Source organism: Octodon degus, unplaced genomic scaffold, assembly GCF_000260255.1.
Source record: "Octodon degus isolate 3935 unplaced genomic scaffold, OctDeg1.0 scaffold00061, whole genome shotgun sequence".
NCBI classification, from domain to species: Eukaryota; Metazoa; Chordata; class Mammalia; order Rodentia; family Octodontidae; genus Octodon; species Octodon degus.
This window is the reverse complement of record NW_004524637.1, coordinates 4,003,245-4,019,196: the sequence shown is the minus strand read 5'-3', so window position 1 is coordinate 4,019,196 and position 15,952 is coordinate 4,003,245. Positions and strand designations below refer to the sequence as shown.

The window sequence follows — 15,952 nt, the reverse complement described above, 5'->3', positions numbered from 1 at the left end:
ACTCAACTACTGAAAAAAATTATAGATGAATACATGACTGATTACCTACTTTACATGCCTGTATTCTATTTCTTATCTAATGAAACAGACTGGAAAATGAGCTAGAAAAGTATTTATCTGTGTGGCCTTTGATGAAAATTTTCTACGATATCTGCTAAAACTTCACTTTACCATCTCATCTTTCTAAGGATCATTACACTAGGGCTAATTATACCTTTATGCAACTTAGTATGACTAACAAATAAAAATTATAACAGCATAACAGCTTTCTGACTCATTAAAATCATGTAAGCTGGGAGTAGCACCAAAATATATTCAGTATTCACAATCTTCAATAGGTTCTTTCTAAATCCATGTAATTTTTTCTTTGTTTTGTTTGGTTTGGTACCGGGGACTGAACTCAGGACCTTGCACTTGCCAGCCAGGTGCTCTATGCTGCTGAGTATTTCCTTGGCCCTCCACGTAATTTCTTCTGTGGTCTATACTAACTCTTCTCATCCAAAGAAAATGTGTTGCACTTTCTTTGGCAGCACATACATAAAGATAATGTGGTAAGTGCTTATTAAGTCTGCATATGCCAGTTTTAAGAAGCAAACTTATTTTTTCACAATTGATCTTAGCCAAAAGGTCAAAAAGCGATTGAAAGTATTTTCTTTTAAATGACACATAATACTTGTATGTATTTTGGAGCTGAGAATGTAGTTCACTAGTGACACAGCCCAAGGCTCAATCCAAGCACTGGAAAAGACAATGCTCCCTGCAACTTTGCACATATTTATGGAGACTCTTGTCATGTCGTGACACATTACGGGATGCTCAAATCAGAGTATGGAGTAAGCTATTTTATTTATGGTTTTGAGAAAAAAATTGTACCACTGACTATCAAAGTTAGGAATCTTAAAAGAAATTTCTATTTCTGTAACAGTAGCTAGAAATAGGAAACTGACTATTTTCCTTGGAAAATCATTTATTAGAGATGAAGGAGAATCAGAAAAAGACACTTAAGGGTTGTGTCTCTCACTGCACTGAGAAGAGTGAAGGACAGCTTTCTGCTTAGAGAAGAAAGGGTTAACTTCTGCTTCTGGCCACTTGTACTGACTTTACCAGTCTGTACTCAGAGAAGATCGTAATTTATTTGCTTTATGGATCTAAGACCATGCCATGTACAGAGTTGACTATCCTTTATTCAAAATGATTACACCCATTGGTTTTCAGATTTTGAAATGTATGAATATACATAATGAGTATCTTAGGGCTGGGACCTAAGTCTAAGTAAAAATTCATCTGTTTCACATGCATCTCATATCCACAGCCTGAAGGTAATTTACATTTTGAGTGTGTCTGCATTTTGATTGGAATGTGTCACATGAAGTCAGGTGTGGAGTTTTCTACTGACAGTGTAATGTTGGTAGCTGAACAAGTTTCAGATTTTGAAGCATTTCAGATTTCAGAGTAGGAATGTTCAACCTGTACTAGTTTCAAATTTTCATTTCTAGGGATAAGGGAAAAAGACTAACTGTAAGAGGGTCAAAGAAGCTTTCTAGGAGTGATAGAAAGGTTTGAAAATTCTTGTTTCAGTATTCATTACATGACTGTGAACAATCACAACACAAGCTATACCCATGACTGAATGTTACTGTAAATGAATTACACCTCAATAAACTCAACCTTAAAACAAAAACCACATCATCTTTAAAGGTCCTAATTCTGAATTCTTCTTTTCCTTCAAAACATAGTACATACCTGGGTGATGCACAGAATTGAAACATTCATCCTGGAGGCCATTCTCACGTTCAGTCCTATCAACAACTTTCTGGCATGAAGATTCTCCTTTATTTGACTCTCCATTTTCATTTGCAATGTCATTCATTTTTTTTATACTGCATATGTTTCTCCGACCACAAGGGCTGCTTTCTTCCTGTCCACCGCTTGAATCGGTTACAGCTAGGCAGTGCTTTTTGGTTAGCACCTTCTTAATGACAGGCTTGGCAGAAGAGTTCTGTGCACAACTGTCCGTTTCACTGGCAGAAGAACTACAACTGTCTTCCACAGCTGAATTTTTTTGTACGACTGCATTTTCATGGTAATGAGGGTTAGGTTCATACTTTGGTTTTTCTAAACCAGGGAAACAAACAACAGCCAAAAACCAGTGTGCACTGTAACAAACAAACAAAATCCTAAATATATCAGAAAAGGTGATTGTAACTAGCAATAATTATCAAAATGTTTTCTCCAAAGCTTTTGTGAACAAATTTACTAACAACAATCTGTCTTCAATTGTCAAATAAATTTTAATTCTTCTAACTTCTTTGTATGATCACTGAATAACAATACAGTACTTATTTTAAAATGTTTTTTTCATTAAAATTATATTGCCTTCGCTCACTTTGAAAATAAATCTGCTAACCTTATTTTTGTTACTATTTTTACTTTAATGACTATTTTTATTCTATTTCCAGAACCTGCAATTCAGACACCTATAAAACAATTTAGCGAAAAGGAAAAGCTGCAGAAATCAAAAGGAGCTGACAGAAAATCTAGAAATCAGAGAAACAGGAAAAGAAGAGAAAGGAAGTGGTCTAGAACAATCCTGGCTCCTGCAGAAGAGACAGAAGCAGCCTGCTACAGTGCCTGCCATATCTGGAAGCATTTAATCAGGAGCCATTTTGGGAGGAGGTTAATGCATTCACTGAAATCAGACCAGAAAAAAACTTTCCAAATCTAGGCAAATAATTCAATATCTGGGGTTGGGAATATAGCTCAGTGGTGCAGCACCTGCCTGAGAAGCCTGAGGTCCTGGTCCTGAGTTCAATTCCTGGTACCCCCTACCCACCCATCCACTATCCAAGAATAAGAGGCTCATAAAACCCTGAAGAGCCAAAACCAGTAAAGAAGATTGCTAAGACACATCATAATCAAAACTCCATAAATTCAACAAACTAAAAGCTGTTAAAAAATAGCAAGTAACCCATCAAAGCAAGTCTATCACAATAACTGGATTTCTCAGCATAAACTTTAAATTTCCCAGGCCCTAAAACAAAACAGTTGTCAACCAAGACTTTATATGCTAAGAAACTAGTCTTCAAAAATCTAGAAAGGTAATACTTTCCATGATAAAAACCCAAAGGACATGATCACAGTCTGTTACTTTTCTAATGGCTGACAAAATACCTGATGCCTGAAGTTAAAGGAAGAAAGGTTTATTCAACTAGCTCACAGTTTACAAAAGCTTCAGTCCATTACCGGCTGGCTCCAAGGCAGTGTAGCTTATCAGGTGGGCTTCCTAGAGGAGAACCAGTTCATGGTGAACAGAAGACAAAAGCAAGCAAGCAGGGGATCTTAACAGCGTCTTTCTGCGTCCTTTATCTTACCCAGGCTACTTAAGGCAGGCAACACTCAATTCCTTAACCCTAGCGCCTTAGATTCTAAATCAATTCCAGTATAACACTCTAGATCCAGCCACTTTTAAAAAAGCCACCTGTAACTTCACAAGGCTTTAGGGAGACACCTAAACAGAAGCCATAACAATGTAGCACTGCAGAAATTACTTAAGGGAATCCTAGACAGACACAGACAAGTAGCTATCTAATTTTCAGACAAAACAGACTTCAAGCAAAAGTTGTTGAAAAAAGACAAAACATAGGGCTGGCCACTGCATACTGGTACAGGGAGCAATTCAACAGGAAAAGTACTGAATGTACCTAATGTTAGCATACTCAACTGATGAAAGCAAAACTACTGGGACATAAAAGGACAAACACCAATACATTTTTAGCAGGGTACTTCAATACCTCACTCTCCCAATTAGACAGGCCAATCAGACAAAAATATCAACAAGGAAATGATAAGAGTTAAAGCATACCAGTGAACAAATGGGACTAATGGTAAATATACAGTGTTTGATAATAATAACAGAATAGACATTTTGCAACAGCATATAGGACTTTTTCAAAATAGATCATGTAGCATTCTTAAGTACAAAAGAATTTCTATATACCACCAAATCATAGCAAAATGAAACTAGAAATAAATAACAGAAGAGATCACAGAAACTACATAAGCACATGGAGATGGGATCACAGAAGTAATCAGAAAGAGCAGTTCCTAGAAGCAAATGACAATGGAAACACAACAACCAAGTCCTATGGGACAGGAGCTCTAACAGGGAAAGCTATAGCTATAAATGCAAATATAAAAAGAACAGAGCAGGACTGGGAGATAGCTCAGCAGCATAAACCCTTGCCTGGAAGTGCAAGGTTGTGAGTTCTATCCCCGGTACCATAAATAAAACAAACAAACAAATAAAAAAGTAAAAACATAGTGGCTAGGCATGGTGGTGCATGCCTGTAATCCCAGCACTTGAGAGGCTGAAAAGAGGAGAATCACGAGTCTGATCTATGTAGAGAGACCCTGTAGACCCTGTTCCAAATACAAGAAAAAAAAAAAAAAAAAGAACAGAGTACTCCCAAACAAATAACCAAAGTGATGCACCTCAATGCCCTAAAGGGAAAAAGACAAGATTCAAATCTGAAACGAATGAAAGCAAAGATATACTGGAAATTAATAAAATTGAAACTAAAAAAGTTACAAAGGACCAATAAATCCAACAGGCAATTCTCTGAAGGATGGACAGGACATTTGGAGATGGAAGATCTGCAGGAGGGGAAAGAAAGTAGCAAAACATTCAACATGGAATGTTGGATGCTGCAACATTTTTTATGCAAAAGCATAAAAAAAAAGAAAAAAGGAATGGCTGGGGATGGTAGCTCAGCAATAGGGCATACGGGTAAGATGGAGAAAAGGGAGGAAGAAACTATCTCTAAGCGCAGAGACTTGTCGGATGATACTGAAGAGGCAAACTTCAATACTGGAATACTGTGTACTGTGATAGAGCCACATGGCTAGTATCTGGGTGACCGATAGGAACTGACAACCACCAAGAAAATGCAGCCCTAAGTTCTACAAAGCAATGACTTCTGCTAACAATTTGAATAGGCTTGAAAATAACTGTAAGTGAAAATGCAGCTAGCCAACACGTTTATTTTACTACTGAATCCTGAGCAGAGAATCCAATCATACCCTGCTCAGACTTCTGATCTGTAAGTGGGTGTTGTTTTAAATAACTAAGTTTGTGATAATTCATTATGAAGTAATATACAGCTAATATACTGGGTAGGGGATATAGCTCAGCAGCTGAAGAGCTTGCCTGGCAATGCAAGGTCCTGAGTTTGATCCCCAGTGCCCCCCACAAAAAAAACAAAAACAAAATAAAAAAAAAAAAAATCTCCGTGGCTAATATACTTAATTACCATTAGTAAACAGATGAAACCTAATTGGCACATAGTCACTAAGTTAAACGTCATGCAATGCTCAGAATAAACCTTGGAAGTCGACATCAACAAAATCAAACAATTATTTAAACATTATATGACTTTTTTTCCTCATTTGAAACAAGGTTACACTGTGTAATTTAGGCTGCCTTTGAGCTTGTAGCAATCCTGCCTAAGCCTCCAGAGTGCTGGGATTATAGGTGTGCACTAGCACACCTAGTTCAGACATGACATTTTTAAAAAGCTGTTTTCAAAAGGCAAGAAATGAATTCATTCATGTTTGTAACTTGTGGGAAATAGGAGGTTAGGGCAGGGGAAAATTAATTAGTATATACACATTACCCAAAATGTTTTAGATTCTGGGCTAGTACTAGGTTAATGTCATATATTGGTCTAAATAAAAAATTACTGTTAGAAAAAATATAAAAACTGAATCATTCCTATTTCTCTTAGAATTATTAATTAGGTTCTGCCAGTTCTAAGCTATCTAGTCTCCACCCATTTGTCTCAAGCCTCTCTCCTGTCTCCCCCCCAATCCCCATATTATCAAGGTTTTTCCTATCTTGAGTTCTCATACATGTTCAAACACAAGTCTCCTATCTCCAGCTCTTGGGAATGCTAGACTGCCTTTTTATGTCTTTAATGTGACCTAAATGTTTTCCCTGACAATTTTTATAAAAATCAAGTCACCTCCTTTACTTTTGTACCATCCTTAATACCTTCATAACTCATACCTTATTGACTTCATACACCTCTGCTTACTTTTTTTGGTCTTTACTCACTGTATTTTAAATTTTTTATTTAGGAAAGACACTGTTCTATTAAAAACATACCAAATATACAGCTTTCAACATAAAGAGTATGGGCCACAGGTAAGAAGCTGCACTAAGTTAACTAAAACTTATTTGAACTAACAAACTTTTGAGGATCTATTATTTACTAGGCACAGTTATATGAAAGACACAGTAGACAGGCTATGACTGTCAGTTTATTAGCCAAGCACAGTATCCGTCATGTGGTAGGTTCAACAAATAACTGCTAAAAGAAAAAAACATACTGACAGATGATGCTTCATTCTTGCTCTTAATTACTAATTCTCCATATACAATGGACTTAGGTCAGGCTGGGGTAGCAGGAAGAACACACCAATTTCCTAATTTCATCAACTTTGACACACAGCAAAGTCACATCTGAATTTAGAAACATGGAATGATTATTTTAAGAACTGATAAAATATAGCATAATACAGTGATTCTCCACTTGCAGGTGCCTCAGTACATTTTTAAAATTCCCTTTGGGGAGCAGTGGGTAGTACTGGGAATTGAGTTTTGGACCTGAACTATATTCTCATTGCTTTTTTGAGCTTTGCAACAGGGTCTCACTGAATTCTCCAGGCTGGGCTAGAGTTTGTGATCCTCCCTGACTCAGCATGCTACAGCGCTAGGATTACCTTGACGCCCCACCACAACCAGCTTTAAACTTTCTTAAAAATGCCAATATGGATAAGCTATAAAATTTTTGCTGCCTCATATAAAAAAGCAGGAAAAATCCTATTTTTTTTCCTGGTCTAAAACGGAAAGCTAAATCAGATGATCACTTTCACTGTTAAAGAATAAGAGTTTTATCTTTTATGAACCATTTTGATAGCAGCTACCTTAAGTCAGCAATAGAAGATTCTAACGTAGGCAATACCACTTATACTGTATTATATCCAAATATCAAATATGTGCTTCTTGGCAAGTACGGTAATAGTTTCTAATAAACACTTTATAAATCTAAATTAAAAATCAGTATCCTCAGAAAATAAAATAATACGTAGCAGCCTGTCCAGTCGAATTTGCACATATTATTATTTCTGACTTGACCTTTTCAAAAAGCAAACCAAGACTTCATGACTTATTGACTAACTTCTCAACTACTGGTGTACTCTTTCGCAGATCTTTTCTTTTTTTTTTTTCTCTTTTTTTTTTTTTAAATTTTATTTATTTATTTATATGTGTGTGTGGCCAGCTCAGCCCACCAGGGGGCGGGGCTGGCTGGCATGTGGTGCTGGGGGATTGAACCGGGTCCCTGTGCTTTGCTAAGCTTGTTCTAAGTAGGTGCTTTAGACCACTGAGCCATCTCACCAGCCCCATCGCAGATCTTTTCTTGGACTCTCATTACTATTCTTTCTTCACCTCCCACCAAGAAAACGAACATCACTGATTGCTTCTCTCAACATGTACAGCCACTAAAAGACGTGCCTCTATACCTAAATTGTTAGTACCTCAAATTACATTTGTTAGGAATTTCTATAACTCTCCTCATCAAACAGCTTTCCTCTCTTTCACTTGTTAGGCAGCTCATATGTTTACGTATTTTTCAATGCATTTGGCACAGGGTCTCTGCTATACAGGACTCGTAGTGGTCCTCCTGTTTTCAGCCTCCCAAGCACTGGGATTACAGGTGTGCACCACCATGCCCAGTTTCAATTGCCATCTCAGCGGGCCCAGGGGCTGGGCCGGTATGGCATGTCGGGGATCGAACCCCAGTTGCTGTGCCTGCCTAAGCAGGTGTTTTAATCCGCTGGGCTATCTGGCTGGCCCTCATGTGTTACTCTACATAAGAAATACGTTTCAGGAAACCTTATTTTTAGGAGGATGAAGAAATTACACTTCAGCTTTAAATTTTGTGATATTATGATTTAAAAATATACCTTGGAAATTTTATGCTTTATGGCTAGTGCTTCTGTTTTGACCTAGGTTACTTATCTTTGACTGGACTAAGTGAAAAACACAAAGTCTTATGATTTTTATTTCTTTACTTTTTGGAGTGCTAGGGCTGGAACCCAAGAAGGCCTTGTGCATGCTAATATGTAAGTGCTCTACCACTGTGCTACATCCTTAACCCCTAAATATTATTTTGTTTTTTCTTTTGTACAAAATCTCACCATGCTGATGACCAAGATGGCTTTTGGAATCCTGGGCTATAGATATCTTTCTGTCTAATCCCTGCCAGGAGCTGGGACTACAGGCATTACATTACTAAGACAGATTTTATTATATTATTATTATTAGGATTTTTGTACTTTTTAAAAAAAGATTTATTTATTTATTTATTTATTTATTTATTTATTTATTTGGTACAAGGTCTCACTATGCAGCTCAGACTCACAGTGATCCTCCTGTCTCAGCCTCCGCAGTGGTGGGATTATAGGCGAGTGCCACGATGCCCAACTTTGGTGGCCACCAGTGCAGGGCCACCACAGCACACAGTGCTGGGGATTGAACCTGGCTTCTTGAGCTTGCCAGTCAGGTGGTTAGACTGCTGAGCTATCTCCCCGGCCTGACTAATTTTAAATAAAGTATCTGACTACATTACACTATGAATTTGTTTCACAGGGCAGGGGAAGCTCATTCTACAGGTGCCTTGCCAGGCATAGGAGTGCACACCTATAAGCCCACCATGAGGAGGCTTGGACAGGAAGACTGCTGTGAGTTTGTGGCCAGCCTGCAACACACAGTGACTTTAAGGCCAGGCTGCACTATAGCGTCCTCCTCCCTCACTTCCCAAAAAGGTAGCCTGGCACAACAAGGCTTGTTAAACTTGCTAGCATAGAATATGAGTCTCAAAGTTATTACAATCATGATAAAAATGAGACAAAGTAAATCCATTTTGTAATTTATCTAAGTAAAGGATGGTAAACTATAATGCAACCCACAAAATACTGAATATCCCCCTTTTGCTAAACAAATGAATGCTACGAGGCACCCATAGGGATTAAACCCAGGGCCTTCCCACTGAGCTACATTTCAATTTTTTACTTGCAGACAAGGCTTTGTGTGTGTGTGTGTGTGTGTGTGTGTGTGTGTCTTTTGACATAGGGTTTTCGCCATACAGTGCAGACTTGAACTTCAGTATCCCAGGAACTCATAACGAGGCTCTCCAGCTGATCCTGTGAGGGCTCACCCACGCCTCTAAGCCCCACTTGTCAACGACTGACATGACCACACTCATCAGGTGGACTCGGTACCTCTATGTAACATCACGAACTCACAGCGAGCCTCCTGCCTAAGCCTCCAGGTGCTGGGACTACAGGCATGCACTACCATGCTGGTACAGCAGGGTCTAGTTAAGTTCTCCAGGCTTGGTTTAAACTTGTGGTTCTCCTGCCCACTGCCTGAATGCTACTTCTTTACCCAAGTAGATCACTGCAACCACAGACTCTCCCCTAAATCACCCTTTTACTCAGACTGCAACAGCTGCCTACGTGTGTGGTGTTTCTTGATGAAAGTAGTAAGCCCGCATTGTCCAGCTGTATGTGTGCTCTCAGTAGTCTTTGGTTGGAGGGTATGGGAAAATGAAAAACTAAAATACAAAGAGCTTTCAGGACTTAACCGTGTAATTCCATCCTACACACATCAGTATCTGCAGTCCTAGTAGGGAGTAATAAAATGTATTTAAGCATCTGCATTTACTTAGAAAATAGCTTTTAAGTAGGCAGGATAGCTTTCAATTTCAGCAAATAGCACAAATCCCACCACATTTTTCTTGTTTTGGTAAAATGCAAAAAGAATGTTTTAAACTAAATATTCAGCTGGGCATGGTGGCACATGCCTATAGTCCCAGCACCCATGAGGCTGAGGCAAGAGGGTGGTCACAAATTCAAGGCCAGCTTGGCTTAAATAATGAGACTTTGTTTCAAGAAACAACAATAGAAAGGAATCAATCAAAATTATCTATGTTACTAAATCTTATTTTTGAGCAAAGTAAAGTTTCCTACAGAACATTCTCTAAACCACTGGCATCGCTCTGTTGTCTTGTTTGAGGCCCCCAAGACACACACACACACAGGAACTCAGGAACTTGCAATCTTTCTGCCTCAGCCTTCTGAGTAGCTGGGATGATAGGCTTGTGCCTGTTCCCCATTAATGATTTTATTCCACACTGACCTAAAAAAAATGCAATTAGAAAGGTATTTGATTATCTATTTGCAAAGTTAAGAACCCTATGATTCATCAGGAAACTATTAATTTTCATAAATTCATTACATATAGAAATTTCAAAAAGATATTTTAAAGTGAATGTTTCATCTCATGAACACATTTTTAAAAAAACTCATCACATTTACATTCTTACTCACGCTTCATTAAGGGGTACAAAAATAAAATCCTTCTCAAAAATATCTACATGCCGGGTCCATGTTTTTACTCTCCCGTGTCGTTTTTGTTGTATTCTGTTAAGAAAGAGATACATTATAAGCTTCTGAAATGTCTTCATTGTTTAAGCATGCATGTAGTGACTTACAACCTGAAGATTCAGATGCAGAAGGTCAAAGGGCTATACTAGATGGCTTGACAAGGTGGAAAACCCCACAGAATTTTAGATGACACTAGGAAAGCACAGAAATGCCCACCGGTGAATCTGGAGGGAAGATATTTAATTCCTACTACACTGCCTAAGGATTCCAGGGGTTTGCTTGTTAGGACTTCGCTCTCTCTCTCTCTCTTTTTTTCTAAATTAATGCAGAACTTGTACTAGCAATATACTGAGAGAGTATCAGACTTATGCTAGCTAAAGAGATCAGGAAAAAACCAATGTGACGGTAGGTGAAACAGTGTAATTATGAGCACTGGTCGAAAATCAATGACCATCAACAACTCAAAAAGTCAGAAGCTGATGAAATAAAAAATATACCATGCATGGCAACTCAAGACATTTAATGGCAGTCATAAGCAAATATACCAACTATTGTGCATATTTTGACCAATCACCAGCAAATGTCAGAGCTAGACTCTCACTGCATGGAGAGGCTCTACATGACATTCCCTTAACTCATATGGGAAGCAGCATTCAAAAAAGCTTGTTGAAAGTACATATTCACAGGTAGGTTCCTCTTAAGTAATTTCTTTTCTTTTTTGCACTGGAGATTGAACTCAAGACCTTGCACTTGTCAGGCAGGCACTCATACCTGCTGATCTATATCCTTGGCCCACTCTAAGTAATTTCTTTAAAAAAAAAAAATGTCATTACTGGAACACATTCCAGGTATTCTGGAGGTATTCAAATATTATGAATTATACTAATTTATCCAAAAAGAAATAGAACTAAATGAAGGTGCCTCATATAAATGCAGTATTTCTTTAATTATATCCTAAAATAGTGAAGACTATTTTAAGACAATAGAACATTAATCTATGAAAAATGAAAACTAACCTCATTAATTTGCTATGGTCCCATCCTGGCTTTTATATTTATTTACTTATTTATTTATGTTCTGTATTTAGGACAGGGTCTACAGGGTCTCACTACACACATTGGACTCATACTGATCCTCCCATTTTCAGCCTCCCAAGTACTGGGATTACAGGTACCCGCCACCAGGCCCAGTTTCAATTGCCATCTCAACTGGGCCCCAGGGACGGGGCTGGCAGGGCACACCAGGAATCAAACCCTGCCTGGTCCCTGCTCCTGCCTAAGCAGGTGTTTTATTCCACTGAGCTATCTGGCCAGCCCTGTTATCACTCTTGAAGAACTCACACACAAAAAAACAATTATTTAACAGTATGTACATCATCATTTTTTTTTTTTTTTTTTTTTTTTTTATTCATGATTCTGAAAAATAACCACTGAACCGCGGTCCCTGTGCTTTGCCAAGCTTGTTTCAAGTAGGTGCTTTAGACCACTGAGCCATCTCTCCAGCCCCTTTTTTTTGGTCTTTTTGACATAGGGTCTCACTATGTAGCTCAGGTTGGTCTTGAGCTCTCTTTGTAGCCCAGGCTGGTCTCGAACTTGGAAAGATTCTCCCTCCTACCTAAGCCTCCCAAATGCTGGTATTACAGGTGTATGCCACCACGCTGGGCACAAAAGACACTTTTTTTTTGGTACTGGGAATCAAACTCAGGACCTTATATTTGCCAGGCAGATGTTTATGATGCTGAGCTATTTCTCTGACCCCCTTTGTACTCTTTCTAAGTAGAGATGACTTAAGGTATATAAAGGTATGCATAGGTTATGCCATCTTATATCTAGGAATTGAGCATCTCCAAATCTGGGTATCTATGTGTGTTTAGAAGAGAAATGAACCTATTGCCCATGGATAGTGAAGGATGACTGTTAAGTGATTGTTTTACTAAATTAATCTTTTTTTCCCCATAATTTTATTGAGAAACAAATAGCAATGAGACAGTTTCAAACCAAATTGGTAGGACAGTTTCAATAATTAACATATTTCATACATTTTTCCTAGTGGTTAATTTCTGTACAAGATGCGGACATGAACTAAATTAATCTTGAATGGGTTACTATATCTGTTAAAATATTTTCTAGGTCTGACTTACGACAGATTAGTTGTTTCAGGATTTTTCCTTTCTCTCTGATTAAGACGTTTGTAGAAAAAAGAACTGAATATATGAATTCTGTCAGCATCTTCTTTCTTCAGTTTTTCAAGCACCAAATATCTATTTTAAGCAAAAATAATTCCAATATAATGGTTATAATAGTTCACTTTATATTAAACTGTTCAGCAGTGATAAAATATTCTGCTGCTATTAACCTCTATTCTTTACAAATGAAAGAAGTTATTGATGAAATTTATTTCATTTTTTTATAATGGTAATTACCAGATTATCTTCAGCCCAGGACACTGTCTGAATAATTGTTGATTTCTACAATCATACACGAAGAAGAGAGTATGTAGGGGCCGGGGAGATGGCTCAGTAGAATAAGTGCTTCCCTGGTAAGCGCAAGGGCCTGAGTTAATCCCTGGTTCCGCCAAAAAAGAAGGAGCAGAGCATATAGAGAGCGGGCCTTACATCCAGGGGTAATTATAAAAAAGAGAAACTAAAATACTTTTGGAACCCAAATTACAATAGCTACTTTTAAGAGTATATCTGAATAAATATAGGTATAATTTCAATAAAACAATAATTGTGATTTTATTTATTTGCAGAACCAGGAATTGAACTCAGGCCCTTGTGCTTTCCAGGGAAGCACTTATTCACTGAGCCATCTCCCTAGCCCCAATAATTGTGATTTTAAAACCTAACTAAACTGTATATAAATTCATGCCTTCTATATTATTTGTTTTGGTATAATTTGTCTTATAACTAATCGAGTAGCTTCCTGAAAACATAATGAGGAAAAGCAAGTAATGAAATCTCTAGCATACAGTGAAAGGTACATACTGTTTCACTATCACTGGAAAAACTAATGCAAAATGCATGACTTCAGGTATAGATATACATGCTAAAAAACAAAACGAATGTAAAAACTGAGCAAAATAGTGACTTACAGACATGGAAGATTAGCAAAGATTAAGACTGAAATTATGTAATTATAGAAGAGTAAATTCTCCAAGAAAACATAAACACATGCATACCTAAAGTTACAAAATACAATGGACAAACTGATATATATTTGAAAGAAGAAAAATTTATAACTATGGTTGTAGATTTCAACAACCCTTCTCAATAATTAAAGGTTCGAATCAATTGGCCAAACACTCATGAAACACTGCTTCCAACAGCAATGTTGTTCTACATGTTCACTACGGGATTTTTTAGTACTTGGCTTATCAAGGTAGTACATTATAGATTTGGATTAAGGTAATGCATTTAAAAACTATGGGGAAAACAAAATTTATCACCTTAAACATTTTGCAATGATATACAGAAGGTTCTTAGAACTTTTCCATCTTGTAGAAGTAATCCAGATTCCCTTTTCTGGTTTCTTACTCGCTGGAAACCACCAATTCTACTTTGTCTTTATGAATTTGAGTAATCCCATACTGGTGAAATCATGCAGCACTCGTCTTTTCATGACTGATTCACTTACCACATGACCTCATGGCTAATATCAAGGTTACTGTAGCATATGACAGGATTTCTTTCCCTTTTAAGAAAAATATTCTATTGTATGTGTCATATTTTACTGATTTATACATTAATAGTATGGTTTTCACCTCAGCTATCGTGAAGAGTGCTGTTATTAATATGGATATGCAAATATGTTTTTAAGACCCTGCTTTCCCTTCTTTTGGATATTTATGCAGCAGTAAGACTGTTGGATCATGCAGTAGTTCTATTTTTAATTTTCTTAGTTAGATTGTCTTTTATAATGGTTGCATCACTTTATAATACAACCAATCATGAATAAGGTTTCCAGGTTTATTCATATTCTTGCTACTACTTGCTCTTTTTGTTTTTCTTTCTTTTCTTTTTTTGTTAGTAGCCATCCAGACAGGATGCAGTGCTATCACATTATGACTTGATGGTTTTGGTTTGTTATCTCTTGGATGATGAATCACATTGGGCATTTCATCATATTCTTATTGGCCATTTATGTGAAACACAGGTGTGCATGTGTGTGTGTGTGCACGCGTGTATGTACTAGGATGAACCCAGGGCCTCACATAATAGGAAAGTGCTTACACTACAGCTCCAACCCCAAGCACCATCTTCTGCTTTACCAAGTAAGAGATGAACATCTTTCTCTGAATATGTCCTTGAACGTGTATTAGGTTTCAAGGAGTCTTACTTACAAAGTTAGGCACTTAAAATCTAGGGCAGTTTCTTTGGGGTTTTTTTTGGCTGGCTCAGGCTGCCTTAAGGGCAGGTCTGGGGATCAAACCACGCTATCCCGGGCATTTGCACAACTGAGCTAATAGGCAGGACCCCATAGGGCGGTTTCTTTGGTTGGTGAGCATAAGATATTTTATTTCACTAAACATACTTAATACATTAAGTCTTCAAAAGGAAAAATAGCATTTTAAAAAAGGGAGTACAGTCATCCTGAGTAAGAATATATGACTGGGGCCAGGGAGATGGCTCAGTAGAAAAAGTGCTTGCCTGCCAAGCACAAGAGCCTGAGTTCAATCCCTGGTTTCGCATTAAAAAAAAAAAAGAATAATATATGATGACTTCCTGATATTAAGTAATTCTACTGTATATGGTGACATTGAGTTCTTCTATATCCTACTGATTTTCTTTCTAGCTGTCCTATAACAACTATTAAGAGTACTGACAGATCCAATACTATCTATGGATCACCCTTTTTCCCCCTCTTTTTAAGCATACTAGTTCTGTTTCATATGTTTTACTGCTCTAAGTCGACCAGTTTCTGCTTCACATATTTAAAGCTCTACTGTATGGTGTTCAGTACATTTGTAGGACTGCTATGTTTCTTTCTGTATCACTCCTTTATCATTATATAATGTCCCTCACTTCTCTTGGTAGTTTTATGTTTACTTTTAAGATAGCAATATAGCAACTCTTTTTTTTTTTTCTTCTTCTTCTTTTTGAAATGGTTTCGTTAGGCAGTTTAGGCTGACTTTGAACTCGCTTTGTAGCCTCGGCTGGCCTCGAACTCAAGTGATCCTCCTGCTTAAGCCTCTTGAGTGCTGGGATTATAGGCATGTGCTAACACACCTAGGCAATTGCTCCGTTTTTGAAGTAATGCCTGTATAGCTTGTCTTTTTCCATAGTGTTCCTTCCAGCCTACAGATACTATATCTGAAGTGAGCTTTTTCTAGGCAGGTCATTGACCCTTTCCTTTGTTCTTTCACTCTGCTTCTGAGCCCAACTACTTAAGTTTATATTTCAACTTTAAAAATTGCCACTATCTATTTTTCTTTCTTCGGTGTT

General features: G+C 37.5%; 1 protein-coding gene across 6 annotated transcripts in view; it reads right to left on the bottom strand.

Annotated features, from left to right (window-relative positions):
- Senp6 (SUMO1/sentrin specific peptidase 6) overlaps positions 1–15,952 on the bottom strand; it is a 97,594-nt gene that overhangs the window by 11,414 nt on the left and 70,228 nt on the right. For all 6 annotated transcript variants that reach the window (XM_023718677.1, XM_023718678.1, XM_023718673.1 and 3 more), the window contains 3 exons: positions 12,650–12,769; positions 10,453–10,545; positions 1,744–2,156 (listed from right to left, as the gene is read on the bottom strand). In XM_023718677.1, the coding sequence (XP_023574445.1) occupies positions 1,744–2,156; positions 10,453–10,545; positions 12,650–12,769 (626 nt within the window). The remainder of the gene's footprint in view (positions 1–1,743; positions 2,157–10,452; positions 10,546–12,649; positions 12,770–15,952) is intronic.